This window comes from Cavia porcellus, unplaced genomic scaffold (assembly GCF_034190915.1).
Source record: "Cavia porcellus strain 051 isolate PalLab524CR breed Dunkin Hartley unplaced genomic scaffold, mCavPor4.1 scaffold_10, whole genome shotgun sequence".
NCBI classification, from domain to species: Eukaryota; Metazoa; Chordata; class Mammalia; order Rodentia; family Caviidae; genus Cavia; species Cavia porcellus.
In genome coordinates, this window is record NW_026947493.1 from 32,683,147 (window position 1) to 32,699,569 (window position 16,423).

Genomic DNA, 16,423 nt, shown 5'->3' on the forward strand with positions numbered 1-16,423 from the left:
TTGCTGTGAGAATGGAAGATTCTAGGCTCTGATTGGCTTAGACAGCAGGGGAATACATGGCTTTGCCTGCAACAAGAAATCCGAAACATTCAGATATTCCAAGCATGATCCTTCCAAGCTCTGACCCAGCCTGTTCTGGCTTCATTTTTCCAAAAGATGGCAGCAGCAGTTTCAGGAATGCACCAGTGGCCACCACATTCTGTCTTAGACTTTGATTCTTGTGCAAGTGATTTAGGAATGACATCCTCTCCAAAGCAGAGAGAGAAGGAAATAGGCTATGATAGAGGAAGCAGCAGGCAAAGACATGATTAGGAGAAGGCTAGCCACAGCCTGACCCACGGGGACTCAGGAAGAGGAGCAGCACCATGAGATTGATCTGAGAGGCAGAACAAGGGCACTTACCCTTTCTATCCCCATACCAGTACTGGTCACAGCAGGGACAGATGTGAGCTCCTAAGCCCATCTGGGAAGACTTCACCCTATGGGCTCCATCTGACTCACTGAGATGCCCAGGGGGAAGTAGTCATTCTCCCCCGAGTCAAGTGAGAAATCACTGGATCCTAGATAAAAACTGAGGAAGAAAGATGGAGGATTCTGTCTTGTGCCAGGCACCAGGTCAGAGCAGCAAACATGTCCAAGAAAGGATCTGCTCCCCAGGAGCTCACAGTCTGGACAAGAAGACATCAACAGTAGAGGAGGAGAGGAGAAGTAAAAAGGGTTAAGATGCCGTATGTAATGTACCAAATTCCCACCATGCTTATACTCACTGTGTGTTACAAACATATACTAATAAAACAATACAGAAGACAGACAATGAAAATCAAGTACTGTGAAGACACAGGAAGAGAAAGGAGACTTTTGAGAGGCAGGCTACTTTATGTTTGGTGGTCAGGGAAAGCCTCACAGAAGTGATAACAGCTGAGTTGAGATTCCCCCCAAAAATGACGGAAGAGTCTAGCAGAGGGAGCAGTAGTGCAGACCTGAGAGGGACATGTCTGAGGTATATGAAGGGCAGGATGGGGTTAGCATGGCTGGAGCAGAATGAGACTGCAGTGAGAGCGGGGAGGTGAGAGACTGGGCCACATCCCACATGCTGCGTGGGACTGGCCTGCCATTTATAAGAAGCCTCAGGAACTCCAAGCAGAGGAGTCTGATCATTTACATGTTTAAAGTCTCTCTCCCCGCCCTTGTCCAAGTGGAGAATGGGTCATAAGGGGCAGGGTGGAGGAGAGAAGAGACTGATACCATCATCTAGGCTAGAGGTTGGAGCCGCTGAGGAGCAGGGGAAGCAGGAGCAGGGGAGCAACGGAGGCCATGGACTGACTGACTGTCCCGAGGGCACATCCAGCCAAGGATTGGTTGAGTCCACCACAGTGTTGCTCAGGAACCAAAGAGTAGGGTGGGAGATGGACAAAACTGAAACATTTACTTTTACCCCACCAAGTTTGACACCCAATGACACACACCAGGTGGTAAGGCTGAGGGGCAGGTAAATAAGTGAGGGGAGAAGTTGCGGCCACAGATGGATTTATGAATACCAGATGTTCAGACTCCAAGGCTGCGTGTGGCATCTGAGTGGACAGCATAGGAACAGAGGCTTCTCTGATTGCTCACAGCTGCCTCCTAGCCCTGAGCCCCATGTCTTTCAGGATCAGCCCCCCACACCTCCAGGCAGGTGCTGTCACCTCCCCATTTCCCAAAGAGGAGCCCAAGGCACAGAGGGTGGAACTGTTTGCTCATCTTCCCTGTGTCTGTCACTCTCATGGTCAGGCTACCATAACCTTCTCTCATGTCCCATGCCACCGCCTTCCAAATCCTGCCTGGGGTGTGGTAATCAGGGATGGGAGAGTAAAGATCATCTAAGCCCAGGGCCACGGGATGTAAGTCAGGAGTGGCTTTGTGGGGGAATAGCACTTGAGCTGAACCTGCTGGGCAGGGAAATAGAGAAGTCTGGGAAGTCTGGGTAGAGAGACCAACACGAGCAAGGGATTGAGTAAAGGGTTCTCTGGGAGGAGCCATTGAACAGTGTCAGGAGTGTCAGCATAGGAGAGGCACTTTGGGACCATAAACAGGGCTGCCCTCGTCCAAAAGGAGGTGAAATGTGCCCAGGATAAAAACTCCCAGGATGGATCTGGCAGAAGTGAGGCTGAGGTGGATGAGATTGTGGCCACCATTGGAAAGAGCACATCCAAAGGCTCCAGGGTGGATGAGGCCTGGTGTTCCAGGTGGGAGTGAGGGAGAGATGGAGAGAATGGCCTGCGAGGGGGCAGGGAGGACTCCTTGATCACAGGAAGGGCTTTGGCCCTGCCTTAAGATCCAGGAGATCAGGGATGGTTTTAAGCACAGCGATGTGATCAGTTTGGAGTTATATGGGGGGTGGATTTGAGTTGGAAGAGGAGAGATGAGGATGTCTGGGATGACTGAGAAGTGGGAACCCAATCAGCTAGCCCAATCTGATCCAGAAAGTCCTAGGCTTGTGTCCCCAAGTCCGTGTCAGAGCAGCTCTCTGACTGGCCCACAGCAGAGGGCCATTAGAGTACGTCGCATCCTGACTTCCCTGATACTCTCTCCATGGCAGGGTCCTCGAGCACCTCAGCAAACTCAGCAGAGAGGTGATCCTGGACTATGAGCGCAGCATGAACAAGATGAGCTTTGACAAGATTGTCTCTGCCAAGCCTGACACATTTTCCTATGTGACCCTGCCCGAGAGCGAGGAGGAGAAGGTGCCCGAGAAGGGTAAGGGTCACAGAACCCCACTGCCATCCACCTGGCCAGGGCTCCCTCCCTGCCCTCCCACAAGGGTGGTCTGTCCTGCCGCTGAGAGCCTCCCCTGCCCACTGTCTGTCCCCCGCATTTATATGCTTCTTTCACCAGCTTCCTGGAGAGCTCTGGTCAGGGAAATAGTAAAGGGATGTTTTAAAAATGTTCATCAGAATAATGCAGCTGGGCATGGTGGCACATGCCTGTAAACCCAGCATTCAGAATGCTGAGGTGAGAGGATTGCCACAGATTCAAGGCCACTCTGGGATACATGCTGAGTTCAAGGCTAGCCTGAACTGCATAGCAAAACCCTGTCTCAAAAACAAAACAAAACAAGAATAAGGCAAAAGCCACAAAATAATTATGCACCCAGAAAGCTATGATACACAAGTAGAGGATAAGCTGGGTGTGGTGGCACACACTTGTAATCCCATCACTCCTGGGAGGCTGAGGCAGGAAGATTGAAAATGTGAGTGCAACTGGGCAACTTAGTGATTTAATAAGACCCTGTCTCAAAAAAATTTTTTAAGTATTTTAAAAGGCTGGGGGTGTAGCTCAGTGCAATGGTCTTGAATTCAATCCCAAGTGTGGGGGGAAAAAGTACATAACAGAGGCTCTGCTGGGCAAGGCCTCAAGGAGCCTCTCCACGTGTAGTCACCTGAAGGAGTTCCGGAAGTAGCGAGAGTAGGGTTGGCCTTGCTGCAGGCTCACAGATGAGAATCTCGGAGCAGGTCCGCAATCTCCAGGAGCCCTCTTGGATTTGAGCTCCCCCAACCCTGCTACCTTCATTTCTTGGATCTGGTTTCCGGTGTGTGCTAAGCCCAGCACACAGGCTGCTGTGTGGACAGCAAGCGTGCTGAGGGGTCCTGGTGTCCACAGCTGCTCTCCCTGGTGGCCAGGGAAGGCTCCAGGTAGCCTGAAGGTTGTGTGCCACAAGGGTGGGAGAAGACAAGCAGAGGAAGTGCCACCCACTTGTAAAAGGGACCTGTGACCCAGGCATCCTGGAAGGAATTTCTTTTCCTGTCCCAGAGCAGCCGATTCACTGACAGACTGCAGGAAAAAGAAGGTTCCTGAAATATGGCGCACTCTCCTGGAGAGGAGGCAGGAATGGTGTCCCTCATCAAGAATCCTATAGATGTGTCCTGACCCCTGCCATGTCCTAGGCAGTCTGACACTGGCCCTTGGCTTCTACTCTCTAGGGCTGGTGAGTGTTCCCAAGTATCCCTTCCGAGAACAGAAGGAGGATTTCACCTTTGTATCCCTGCTTACACGGCCAGAGGTCATCACAGCCCTGAGCAAGGTCCGGGCCAAATGCAACAAGGTGACCTCTATGTCACTGTTCCACTCAACCCTCTCCAAGTACAGCCGCCTGGAGGAGTTCGAGCAGATCCAGCTGCAGACCTTATCCCAGGTGCCTGGGCACTGGGGCGTGGAGGGTGGACAGGGCCAAGCCCTGGAGCTGACAGCCCAGGGCCACCAGGAAGCCCAGGGTCATCAGCCACTTCTAACCAGGCCCTGGTCTCTTTGAAGGCCTTGTTGGAGCCCAGAGTGGGGCCAAGGGTGTGACTGGCCTCTCAGAGGCAAGGAGAGGCCCTCATGCTGTCTCCACCTTGGTCGCCTCCACCTAGTATGGGGAAGGGGGTAACAGCCTCTGGTCTCTGGTCTTTCTCCTCTGGCTGCAGGGAAAGCCCTGCTTTCCAGGGACTCACAGCCGGAGCAGTGGGGTCACAGGAGGGTGTCAACTGGCAGAGCTTAGCAGTAAATTTGTGGGGGAGGACCTTCCACAGTCAGATGAGTCCTAAGGCCGCTACCAGAACCCTGGCATGGAGAATCCTCAAGTGCAGTGGCTGTGGGCAATGGGTACCCTGGGGCAGCTTCGCGATTATGCTGTGGCCACTCCAGGTGCAGATGTTCCTCAAGGACAGCTGGATCAGCGGTCTGAAGGTGGCTATGCGTAGCAGCCTGAGAGACATGAGCAAGGGCTGGTACAACCTCTACGAGACTAACTGGGAAGTGTACCTCATGTCGAAGCTGCGCAAGCTGATGGAGATGATCAAGTACATGCTGCAGGATGCCCTGCGCTTCCTGGTACAAGACTCACTCACCAGCTTCACACAGTTCATCAGCGATGCCTGTGGCAGTGTGCTGGACTGTCCCGAGGACATGGTCTGGGGTGAAGACTTAATGAACAGCCCCTACAGGTAGGGCCCAACAGAGCAGAGACAGACAGCTTCCTTACCAAACCACGGTGGCAGAGCCACAGCACCCAGCACCATCAGGTTCTGGACACCAGGAAGAGCCTGACTGCTCCCAAGGTGGCCCCAAGGCTGTCAAGACAATGCCCCAGGAGCTCTGCCTGGTATTTTGGTTACGTTCATTCACTAACTTAGCTTCTGAGATATGTGGCTGACAGATACTCATTGAAAACTTGCCATGAGCCAGGCATGGTTCTAGGGGAACCAGAGATACAGCTCCTGCTGTCAGAGAGAGACAGATAGCCTGCCTTTAATTAGAGGGTCTACTGAGGGATGGATTTATTCTGAGTGTGTCAGATGCCATCAGGAGGGCCAGGTTTGGGATCCAGGCTTGGGAGCTATTGGTGTGTGGTGGACATCTGAAGGGCACAGGGCCCACAAGTACCTAGGGCCTCGCTGACCTGTCCTGATGACTTTAGGATCTGGTAGTATGTGTGCGTGTGTGTGCATGTATGTTGGGAGGGGATCCTCCCTCTGTGGTACCCAAGAAAGAACTTGGCTGAATTGTCCAGGTCTTTCTTCTGTTGACTTTGGAGGATTCTGGGAGAAAGGAGGAGGGATGCAGCATGAATGGAAAACCTTAAGAGGTGCAAGGCTGGCAGGAAGGGCAGAGGGTCCTCCTCAGGCCCATGCCTGTGTTAAGCCCAGCTGTGACTCCCTAGGCCCAAGAAGAATCCTCTGTTCATTATGGACTTGGTGCTGGACAGCTCAGGGGTACATTACAGCACCCCACTGGAGCAGTTTGAGACGTCCTTGCTCAATATCTTCGACAAGGGCATCCTGGCCACCCATTCGGTGCCCCAGTTGGAGAAGGTACCTACTGCAGCTGTTGTGGGGCATAGAGCATCTTCTGCCATGACTGCTAGTGCCTCTCTGAGCCACAGGGTCCTACCACAAGTATCAGCGATTAAACTTTATCATGGGTGCAGCCCCATTTAATCCTCATCACCAGCGGAACTGTGGGAATCATTAGCAACCCAGCTTTGCAGGCCTGGGGAAGTTTAATCATTAACTTCCATCATAAAACTGCTAAGTACCACAGTGGCAACTGGGGTCCTGCTCTTGCTGAACCTATTCTGTCACATCCACATCTGCCCAGGATCCCACCCCTCCTGCCCCACTCCTAGCTCTCTTCATCTCAAGGGCAGACATAGGTTGACTTCTACCTATGGGACCAGTGCCAAAGGTTCCCACTAGTCACCACTGCTGTGCCCACACCCAGCTTCACCCAGCCCACTCCCCAGACACAAGAGTCCACAACTTAAAAGCCCCTCATCTTCCCTGTCGTTCAGTCAGAGCCACCAGCAACCTGGCTGCCCCTTCGCTCCTTCCCTAGGCACTGGGCTGAGGAGGACCGTCTCTCTCAGTGGGCCTCCAGGGCTTCCAGCCTCATTTTAGTCCACAGCCCCCTCTAAGACATGCCACTGCAACCCTTCCCCACTCCACCCCACTCTCTGTGCCTGCCCACACTGCCCACTGGGATCCTGCTAATTCACCACAGCCAGGTCTACTGTCCCCTTTCTTGCAGCTGGTGATGGAGGACCTCTTTATCAGTGGGGACCCCTTGCTGGAGTCAGTGGGCCTTCATGAGCCCCTGGTGGAGGAGCTGCGGGCCATCATAGTTAATGCCATGCATAAGGCTATGATCCCGCTGCAGGCTTATGCCAAGGAGTACAGAAAGTACCTGGAGCTGAACAATAGCGACGTTGCCACCTTCCTCAAGTGCGTGCTCACACGTGTGGACAGGCATTCAAGTCTGAGTGTGTCTGGGTACCCCCTGCCCCTCACATTGCCCTCTGCCTTTCCACATGTGTACTGTTCTCAGAGATTACCAGACACAGTGCCCATCGGCCCAGGAGGTGCGAGAAGTGGTGCTCACACACCTGAAGGAGAAAGAGATCCTGGACAACTCACTGCCCAGCAGCATCATCATCGGACCCTTCTACATCAATGTCGACAATGTCAAGCAGAGCCTGTCCAAAAAGCGCAAGACGCTGGCCATTTCCATGATGGACATCCTGGCCAAGAGTCTTCACAAGGAAGTGGACAGTGTAAGAGCCCATCTGCCTTGCCCCAGTGACCACAGCAATATGCAAACCTCCTCACCTACATCGTGTATTCCCCTAGCAAGATGTCTCCGGGCAGGGGAATGCCTGTAGACATCCAGCCTAATGAAGGGAAAGGGAGTCATCCTAGCCTGTTAGTGGGGAGCTGTCCCCTGTGGGAGGTGTTACCGCCTATCCTAGACTTCTAGAGACGTGGGAAGTCTGCCCACAGGACCTCCTGCTTGTTTTGAAGAGCTGAGTTTATGCAAGTTCAGGCTTGCGTGTGTTGGTAGGGCCAGAGGAGGCTGGGAACTGTACTGGGTGACATTCTCACCCCTTGGGAGACAGGAGCAACCCCAGGAACCTCTTGGAAACACCACAGGAGGTGCTTGTGGCAGGACAACTACTTGTTGGGAGGCACTGGGGACCTAGCAGGACGAATGGGCCCCAGGGAAGGTAGGGAAGGGGCACACAGCCCCCACTAGTGCCTTCCTCCCCACCGCCAGATCTGCGAAGAGTTCCGCAGCATCAGCCGAAAGATCTACGAGAAGCCCAACAGCATTGAAGAGCTTGCAGAGCTGAGAGACTGGATGAAGGGCATCCCTGAGAAGCTGGCGGGGTTGGAGGTAAGGCTGGGGACAGGAGCTGAGTGGGGAGCTTAGCTGTAAGTCAGGGGGGCATATGAAGTTTAGGATGTTGGAGGTTTGGGGCTGGCTTTCAAGGACCGGGGGCCAGGGCAAGCAGGGCCTGAGAGTTCAGGAGCCAAGAAGTAGATACCCAGAGGGGTAAGTGGGGCCCAGGAGGCTATGAGGTGGCAGGCCCAGGCAGAAGAGGACTTCCTCCCTCAATGGACCTCCAGAAGCTTCCAGCCTTGTTTTAGCCCATGGCCCCCTCTAAAACATACCACTGTACCCCCTTCCCCACCTCCACCCCACTCTTTGTGCCTGACCACACTGCCACCTACATGGTCTTTAGCCCACACCCTGCCCCTGCTTGTGCTGGTCTTTGGGAAGACACCCCATCCTCAGCTCCTCTCCCTGCCCACCTCACGGTCCATCCAGCTCTGATAATATTTGGGAGCTGTGCTATCTGGGAGGTCAGGAGGGCTGATGGTGCAGGTCAGGACATTGGAAAGTGGAGGTGTGGTGGTTACAGCCATTGGAGCCCCCGCACCTCCTGCTCTGCCCCTGGCCATCCTCTCCTAATACCTGGCCACTTTGGAGAGCCCCATCCCAAGAAGACACTGCCATAGCACAGTTTCCTTCACCACCTGTCCATTCAGGAGCGGATTGTAAAGGTCATGGAAGACTACCAGGTCATGGATGAGTTCTTTTACAACCTCAACTCAGATGACTTCAATGACAAGTGAGTAGGGTGACCAGAGAGATGGGTGGGCAGCTGGAAGTGGGTTAAGATTGCTGAGCTATAGTGGCCCAGGTTGGAGACCATTGTTTTGCCTCTTTCTGGCATAAGGCTCTGGTAGTCTTGGTGACTTTTATTTCCCCTGTATCCTTGTCATTGAATCAGATACACTGGATCTATGTGTCACTGGATGGTGATCGTAATTTCCAGAGGGTAGGGCCAGGGTTGCCTCCTCAGTGGTGGACAACTACTCAGTGACTTTCTCCCAGTCCACGTGGATTTCCCAGTCACCCACTCCCAGCTGCCTGCTGCCTGAATCCCTGTCCCACTGTTTGCTTTGCAAACAGTGGATGCCCACTGGATGCCAGACCTGGGTGCCTGATAGGGTGCCCCTGCGAGCCTGTCCACTTCATCATCTCAGATGTGGCATTTCCCCCAATCCCAACCCCCCTTCTGTCCAGATGGGCTGCCAGCTTCTGGCCATCTAAGATTCTCGGGCAGATAGAAACAGTGCGGCATCAGCACATCGAGGATGAGGAGAAGTTCCGCAAAATCCAGCTCATGGATCAGAACAACTTCCAGGAAAAGCTGGAAGGGCTGCAGGTGGGGCTTGGCTGAGGGCTCTGGGCCTGGACTGCTCCCCACCCCACATACACTCAGTGCTGCAGGTCAGCCTTGCTCCCTGTGTGGGGGACACGCTGTGTCAAGCGTGATGGATGAATGGGTAGATGAGTGAATAAATGGCTGAAACACTGAACTGAGAGACCAGGATATGCTTGGGCAGCAGTTTCCAGAAAAATTCAGACTAGTGGGGTCCAACTCTTCTTCTATGGACATCAAAAAGTATTTAGGGCACTGGATCCCCCTGCTAACCCTTACCATGTCATCATGGGTCACCAGCCTGCCTGACATGGGATAGCGACCTTCACAGTCCAGAGCTGGGAGGAGTCGATGCCTGGGGAGCTTGGGGTCACTGGGTGTGTGCATATGAATGCATGGGCATGGGATGGGACTTTGGGGTTGTCTGATCCTTGCCTTTGGCCTTTAGCTGGTGGTAGCTGGCTTCTCTGTCCATGTGGAGGTTTCGCGAGCACATGAAATTGCCAATGAGGTGCGACGAGTCAAGAAGCAGCTGAAGGACTGCCAGCAGCTGGCAACGCTCTACAACAACCGGGAGCGGATCTTCGGGCTGCCCATCACTAATGTAGGCCTCCCATGAGCACTTAGCTCCTCCTACCCCCAAGGGCTTGAGGAAACTGCTTGTGTCTGCACCCACATCAAAGCGCAGCTCCTGGGTGGCAGGGCTCTGGCATGACAGGGGTAGGACTGGACAGACGGCAGTGTAGAGGTACCACCACCTTGGCTCTTAGGACAAAGGGACCTGGGAACCATACAGGAGGCCCCAGAGGTTCAGCCTGGGCATTACTTTACAGCTCAAAGCCCAGAGCCAGGGTTGGGGAATGGAGGCAGTGCAGAAACAGCAACCAGGGGCAGGGGAGAGAAGTGCTGTAACTGTCCTAAGTAGGAACAGCATGGTGAAAGCCTGTGGAACATTCCATGACAGCCCCAGCCTTGTCCTCTGCTCCTGTAGTATGATAAACTCTCCAGGATGGTGAAGGAATTCCAGCCCTACCTGGACCTCTGGACCACAGCTTCTGACTGGCTACGCTGGTCTGAGAGCTGGATGAATGACCCCCTGTCAGCCATCGATGCTGAGCAGCTAGAGAAGAACGTCATCGAATCTTTCAAGACCATGCACAAATGTGTGAAGCAGTTCAAGGACATCCCAGGTGAGTGGCCAAACCAATCTTCCTTTTCTGCCCTGCCTGTGCCAGCTGCCTCTCATGCCCATCTGCTCTGCCTGGCAGCCTGCCAAGAAGTGGCCTTAGACATCCGCACCCGAATCGAGGAGTTCAAGCCTTACATTCCACTGATCCAGGGGCTACGCAACCCTGGCATGCGGAACCGGCACTGGGATATACTATCCAATGAGATCAACATCAACGTCAGGCCCAAAGCCAACCTGACCTTCGCCCGCTGCCTTGAGATGAACCTGCAGGACCACATCGAGAGTATCAGCAAGGTGGCTGAGGTGGCCGGGAAGGAGTATTCCATCGAACAGGTGGGCAGTTCCCTGCAGGCTCACCCTGACCTTCAGCCCTTGCAATGGTAGCCACTTGAAAAGATGACAGTAATGGGCCCCATCCCTTTGGCCATCATGCCCAGGGAGCATTCTGTTAAGTGAGTTCATGTACATGAAGAGCTTGGCATGGTGCCCACCGCTGCTATTATTCCTCAGTTATCCCTTCAGTATCTTGGGAGTGAAATGACAATATTATCCTCATTTGATAGATGAGTATAGGGATGCTAGGAGTGCAGCTTGGGGGTAGAGTGCCTGCCTGGCTTCAAAGCCTGGGGTTCCATCCCTGTCACCACAATCTACCCATCCATCCATCAGTAACGGATCAGTACCTTAAGGCTTGGGGAAGTTAGCAATTGGCCAAGGTGACACAGCCAGTAAGTGTCAGAGCTAAGACCAAAGCCTGCACTCCTACCTGGCACCTTTGCTGTCTCCCAACATGCATGTGTAAGTGTGTTGTGTACACACAACACACATTGTGTACATGCAACACATGTGAGAGTTGGACCTGGATCCAGACGAGAGCCCACAGGCAAATTGTTGACTTGGTACAGTACTGAGAGTACTTTCCAGGGGATCCATGCAAAGGTCATAGCCGGCCAGGGTCTCTTCTTCCCTGCCCAGAGCTGGCTGGACAGCATGATAACCAGCCCCTTCCTGGGACCCAGCCTTGATTCTTCCCACACCCCAGGCACTGGACAAGATGGAGAAGGAATGGTCAACCATCCTGTTCAATGTACTGCCCTACAAGGAGACTGATACCTACATCCTCAAGAGCCCAGATGAGGCTTCCCAGCTGCTCGATGACCACATCATCATGACCCAGAGCATGTCCTTCTCCCCCTACAAGAAGCCCTTTGAGCAGCGTATCAGCTCCTGGGAGACCAAACTGAAGTTGACCCAGGTGTGCCCTCCTTTCTCTTCTTCCCTCACTCCTCTCCACCCTCAGCCAAGTGACTCTTAGAGGCATCTGGGTAAGGCTGTGCTCACCAAGCTTCTGGATCTCTCTCAGATCTTCCTTTCAGAAGAGGATGATTTGGGTGGGTGAGTCTGTCTGTCTATGGCCCTTAGCTACTGACAAACAATTAGGGCTGTGGAGAAGGCAGCATTTAGTTTTTTGGTTTCATTTTGCTTTGCTTTAGAGACAGGGTTTCACTGTGTAGTTTAGGCTGTCCTTGAACTCACTATGTAATCAAGACTGGCCTCGAACTCATGGCGATCCTCCTGCCTCAGCCTCCTGAGTACGGGGATTACAGGTATGGGCCACCACACCCAGCAGCATTTAGTTTTAAAATGTGCCTGCCATCAGACCTCTAAAGGGATCTCTTGGCTCGGGATGTCAGGACCCCAGTATTGGAATTTGGGGGCCAGACATCATAAAGCTCCGGACTTCCACAACCTTTCTCACCCTGCACAGAGCCTCCTACTCCCGTCTCATTTGGAGCTACCTTGGTGGCACAAGCAGGGCACTGGGGACTGCCCCATCTGAAGCTTTCAGGGGCAGAAGCAGAGGCTGCACAGATCCCTAGACGACAGTCCTGAAGTTTGACAGTCTCCCTTGGATTCTTCCTGGGAGCTGTTCAGAGACCTCGGGGAGGCCAGAAACTGAGTGAAATAGTTTATCCGTAAGCCCCTGCCCCCACCTACCTAGAGATCCCTGAGCCAGGCAGCACGGTCCCTCAGTCTCCATCCTTTGCTCTTGGTGTCGTTTCCACTGGGAGTTCTGCCCCACCTCCATCTCCTCCAGGACTCAGCAAAAACATCTGGCCAAATTCTTCCTCACCTGCCTGCACCATGCTCCCACTGAGGCCCTCACTCGGTGCCTCTTACCCCAGCCCTGTGGTGAGTCAGGAAGAACTGACTGCTGAGCACACTGTGGGCTCCTCAAAGGCAGGATGTGTAGCCTCCTGCAGTTCCCCCCTGTACCCATGTGGGCCTGGCACAGGCCTGATGCAGAGCTGCTGTTGGCCAGACATCTCCAGAAGAAGAAATTTGAATGAATGGGTTTGTATAGAGGGGAGAAGACAGCCTGAGTGGGGAAGTGGCAGGCTGAGGGGTTCATGTGGCTGAGTTTGAGGACTGAGCTTCAGAGACTATTTAGGGATCTCTTGCTCAAGTCTCAATTAACCTCGGAGAATCCTGAGGGGGTCACAGACCTGAGTTCTGTCTGGGGACTTTCCTTGGCCACCTCAGGGTTTGCAGGCTTGAGCATGGCCTCTCATGCTCAAGCCAGGGAAATGTGGCAACCCTGGGTCCTGTAGAGGTATGGGTGCCTCTGGAGGGCAGGCATCCCAACCAGTCTGTTCCCTGGAGTTCCATGCTGACCACACCATCTGGAAGTGTCTCCGGAGACCAGTACCTTTCCAGCACTCCTATGAGGTAGAACATCTTGGTCACGGGTGCCAGCACATCCTGAACCTTGGGGCCCTGATGGTGCCTTTCTTGCCTCCCTACTCTACCTGGTCAGGAGGTGCTGGAGGAGTGGCTGAACTGTCAGCGCTCCTGGCTCTACCTGGAGCCCATCTTCAGCTCCGAGGACATCAACCGGCAGCTGCCCGTGGAGAGCAAGCGCTACCAGACCATGGAGCGGATCTGGAGGAAGATCATGAGGAACGCCTATGAGAACCGGGAGGCAAGCTGCAACCCCAACGATCCTGGCCACATGGTTGGGAGCCTACTTAAACAAGGACTGGAGGACAAGTCCGAGGCTTTGGTCATAGCCCAAGGTTCCCCATGACCAGAAGTGCTCCTCACTAGGCATGGTGGCACATGCCTAATAATCCCAGTACTCTGGGAGGCTGAGGTGGGAAGTTTGCAAGTTTAAGGCCAGTCTGGTAATTAAGCAGCTTAAAATAAAAAATAAATTAAAAAAAAAACAATAGTAGTGACTTATCTGGGAGCTCATTAGCATTTAGCATTTTAGAGGTCCTGGAAAATCCTGCAAAAAAGCACACTCTTTAGCTTTGTTGAATCCTCAATTTTTGACCTTGGAATTGTGGGGGGTGGGGGGGCTGGCAGGGCTAATGCAGGCAGCCTTTGGTCTGGGGATAGCTTTCATGCATCTTCCTCCCTTAGCTGGGCTAGGCACTCTGGCCAACCTGCCTTGCTGCCTCTCAGCTGCATCCCGCTCATGTCCCCTTCCTGCCCTGGCCCGGGCCTGCAGGTGATCAATGTGTGTTCCGACCAGAGGCTGCTTGACAGCCTCCGGGACTGCAACAAGCTGCTGGACCAGGTGCAAAAGGGCCTCAGCGAGTACCTGGAAACCAAGCGCAGCGCTTTCCCCAGGTGGGCATAGCACCCCTCACACCAGGTGGGTGCCACAGCCCGTATCACTTTGTCAGTAGCCACCCGCGAGGCTGGGGTCTCAAGTGCCCTTATAGGAAAGGATGCAAAGACATCAGTGGTGCTGGGGCTTTCAGGCCTAGAAAGCCCACCTGGCCTCTCACCCCTTCCCTGGCAGATTCTACTTCCTGTCAGATGATGAACTACTGGAGATCTTATCCCAAACAAAGGACCCCACGGCTGTGCAGCCTCACCTGCGCAAGTGCTTCGAGAACATTGCCCGGGTGGGTAGCTGGGTCAGGGGCAATCCCCAGGGAGAACATCTCTCCTCTTGGGCCACGCCCTCTAGTGTAGTTAAGGTATCAAGTGAGATCTCTGGGCTCCAGAGACACACCGTGGCAGGTGGAAAGGTCAGCTGCCGAAGGCCCCTCTGCACAGGGCTGGGAGCCCTTGGCTTCTAATTCACCCAAGTGTTCCCTGTTTCCTAACACTTTGGGGTGCTGTGACCCTCTTCATCTTCAGAGGAGTCTACACAGGCCTGGGCAGGACAGGGAAAAACACAACAGGCCTGGCTTCCTTCCAGACCAGGCCTGGCTGGGACCAGGACACAGCTGGGGAGCTGCAGTCAGGGAAGCCCACACATGCCCAGGTCCCCTAAGCTGTTAACTTTCTAAAGTCAAGGGCATCTGGGCCTGGGGGTCAGCCTGGGACTGGTCTAGGGTCTCTGACACTACTGGGTGACTATGCTCACGTCACTGTCTCCCACAGCTGCTGTTCCAGGAGGACCTGGAGATCACACACATGTACTCAGCCGAAGGGGAGGAGGTGGAGCTGTCCTTCTCCATCTACCCATCCAGCAACGTGGAGGACTGGCTTCGGGAGGTGGAGCACAGCATGAAGGCCAGCGTGAGAAGCATTATCGAGAGGGCCATCCAGGCCTACCCCAAAGTGAGCACCGCCCTGCACCCACCTGGACCCCACTCAGTGCCTCTGTCGCTACTGCCTGCCTCCTCCTCAGGCTTCAGACCTACCACTTCGGGCCCAGGCAGGAATCTGAAAACTTTCCTTTCCATGCACACCCAGAAAGTGAGAGTTGCTCCTATTCATTATAAACCCCATTAGGTTTATGCACTTAATGTGCTCCAGACCCTCAGCTCCTCCAGCAGCAACCAAGCTGCAGGGGGAGCCCTATCTCTGAGGCCATTCAGAGAGGTCTTCTGCTTAAGAGCACATGACTTGCAGGGGACCAAGCCAGGACTTGAACTCAGACTGTGCTCCAGGATCACAGTCTCCCACCCTTCTGCTCCAAAGTCTCATCTGCTGAGTAAATGATGATTATGTTTTCCCTTTTGGGGGGGGGCAGGACTTATGGGCTCCTCAACTTTTGAAGGACTGATGGGATTAACAATTCGAACCCAGAGTCTGAAAGACCAAAGCACAGACAACATTTACAAGAAGAAGACAGGAAGAGTCAGGCCTGGCAGCTGCCTGAGTCAGCCTGCCCTTGTTGTCTTCCCAGATGCCCAGGACCCAGTGGGTTCTGAGTTGGCCTGGCCAGGTGACCATCGCCGGCTGCCAGACCTACTGGACCATGGAGGTGTCACAGGCTCTGGAGACCATCAGCCTTAGCACTCAACTGTTCCCCCAGCTCACCCAGCAGGTAGGAGTGCAGAGGGTCACAGCTACCCATACCCCTGACACCCCTAGGTGATTCCTTTTGCTCCAGTAACTCTCGTACAATGAGCCTAAAAGAAGCCTGAGGTTATGTCTAAAGGACAGAAAGTCAGACATCCCTAAAATAAGTGTCTCACAGTAGTAGATGGGACCAGAGGCCAGGCACTGCTGATGGTCAGTGCGGAGCCACACACCCAGGTCCCTCCCATGCCATCCTCCAGACTATCCTTGTCCCATGCACAGGCTCCTCATGACACTCCAACTCCTCACCAGGATGCACCACCCACCTTGAAGGCTCATGCCCTCATGGCACCTCATGCACCGAGACAGATGGCATGCATGTGCTTCTGTTTTTATTAACCTCCTACCCCATGCCTAATCCCTATTCCCCTCTCGTCTGGGTCAGAAGCTCTCACGAAAGAGAAGCTATTCACGGCCGAATCTCACCATCTCTGCAAGGGAGGGAAGCCCCCATGGATCCTGGACCTCTGACAGTGCTCCCATTCCCACAGCTCAGTGATCTGGTGGCCCTGGTACGGGGAAAGCTCTCCCGCATGCAGCGGGCAGTGCTGTCGGCTCTAATTGTCATCGAGGTCCATGCCAAGGATGTGGTGAACAAGCTGATACAGGAGGATGTGATCAGCGTGAATGACTTCGAGTGGATCTCACAGCTCAGGTGAGGGCATGGGGGCCACCTCAAGGCCACAGTGGCTGCTAGAAGAGAGTCAAGGGAGAGGTGGGGGGTCATTTAACAAGAGACCTGTCCCTGCCTTCCAGGATCTAGGACAAGCTGGGCTAGGAGAATTTCAATGCCTCATTCCCCAAAAGAACTCCCTTTCCTTGACTAAATCCCCAACAGGGGCCTGCGGCCCCATGGCCAGGAACCCATCTCCCCATCCTCCCAG

General features: G+C 53.9%; 1 protein-coding gene across 1 annotated transcript in view; it reads left to right on the top strand.

Annotated features, from left to right (window-relative positions):
- Window positions 1-16,423, top strand: part of Dnah1 (dynein axonemal heavy chain 1) — a 65,547-nt gene that overhangs the window by 16,682 nt on the left and 32,442 nt on the right. The window contains exons 8-26 of the mRNA XM_013143935.3: window positions 2,579-2,736; window positions 3,960-4,171; window positions 4,663-4,961; window positions 5,678-5,828; window positions 6,544-6,737; window positions 6,841-7,066; window positions 7,567-7,686; window positions 8,343-8,425; window positions 8,884-9,025; window positions 9,471-9,626; window positions 10,014-10,212; window positions 10,291-10,544; window positions 11,254-11,466; window positions 13,030-13,194; window positions 13,726-13,847; window positions 14,023-14,128; window positions 14,613-14,792; window positions 15,364-15,504; window positions 16,031-16,194. Coding sequence (XP_012999389.1) covers window positions 2,579-2,736; window positions 3,960-4,171; window positions 4,663-4,961; window positions 5,678-5,828; window positions 6,544-6,737; window positions 6,841-7,066; window positions 7,567-7,686; window positions 8,343-8,425; window positions 8,884-9,025; window positions 9,471-9,626; window positions 10,014-10,212; window positions 10,291-10,544; window positions 11,254-11,466; window positions 13,030-13,194; window positions 13,726-13,847; window positions 14,023-14,128; window positions 14,613-14,792; window positions 15,364-15,504; window positions 16,031-16,194 — 3,285 coding nt within the window. The remainder of the gene's footprint in view (window positions 1-2,578; window positions 2,737-3,959; window positions 4,172-4,662; window positions 4,962-5,677; window positions 5,829-6,543; window positions 6,738-6,840; window positions 7,067-7,566; window positions 7,687-8,342; window positions 8,426-8,883; window positions 9,026-9,470; window positions 9,627-10,013; window positions 10,213-10,290; window positions 10,545-11,253; window positions 11,467-13,029; window positions 13,195-13,725; window positions 13,848-14,022; window positions 14,129-14,612; window positions 14,793-15,363; window positions 15,505-16,030; window positions 16,195-16,423) is intronic.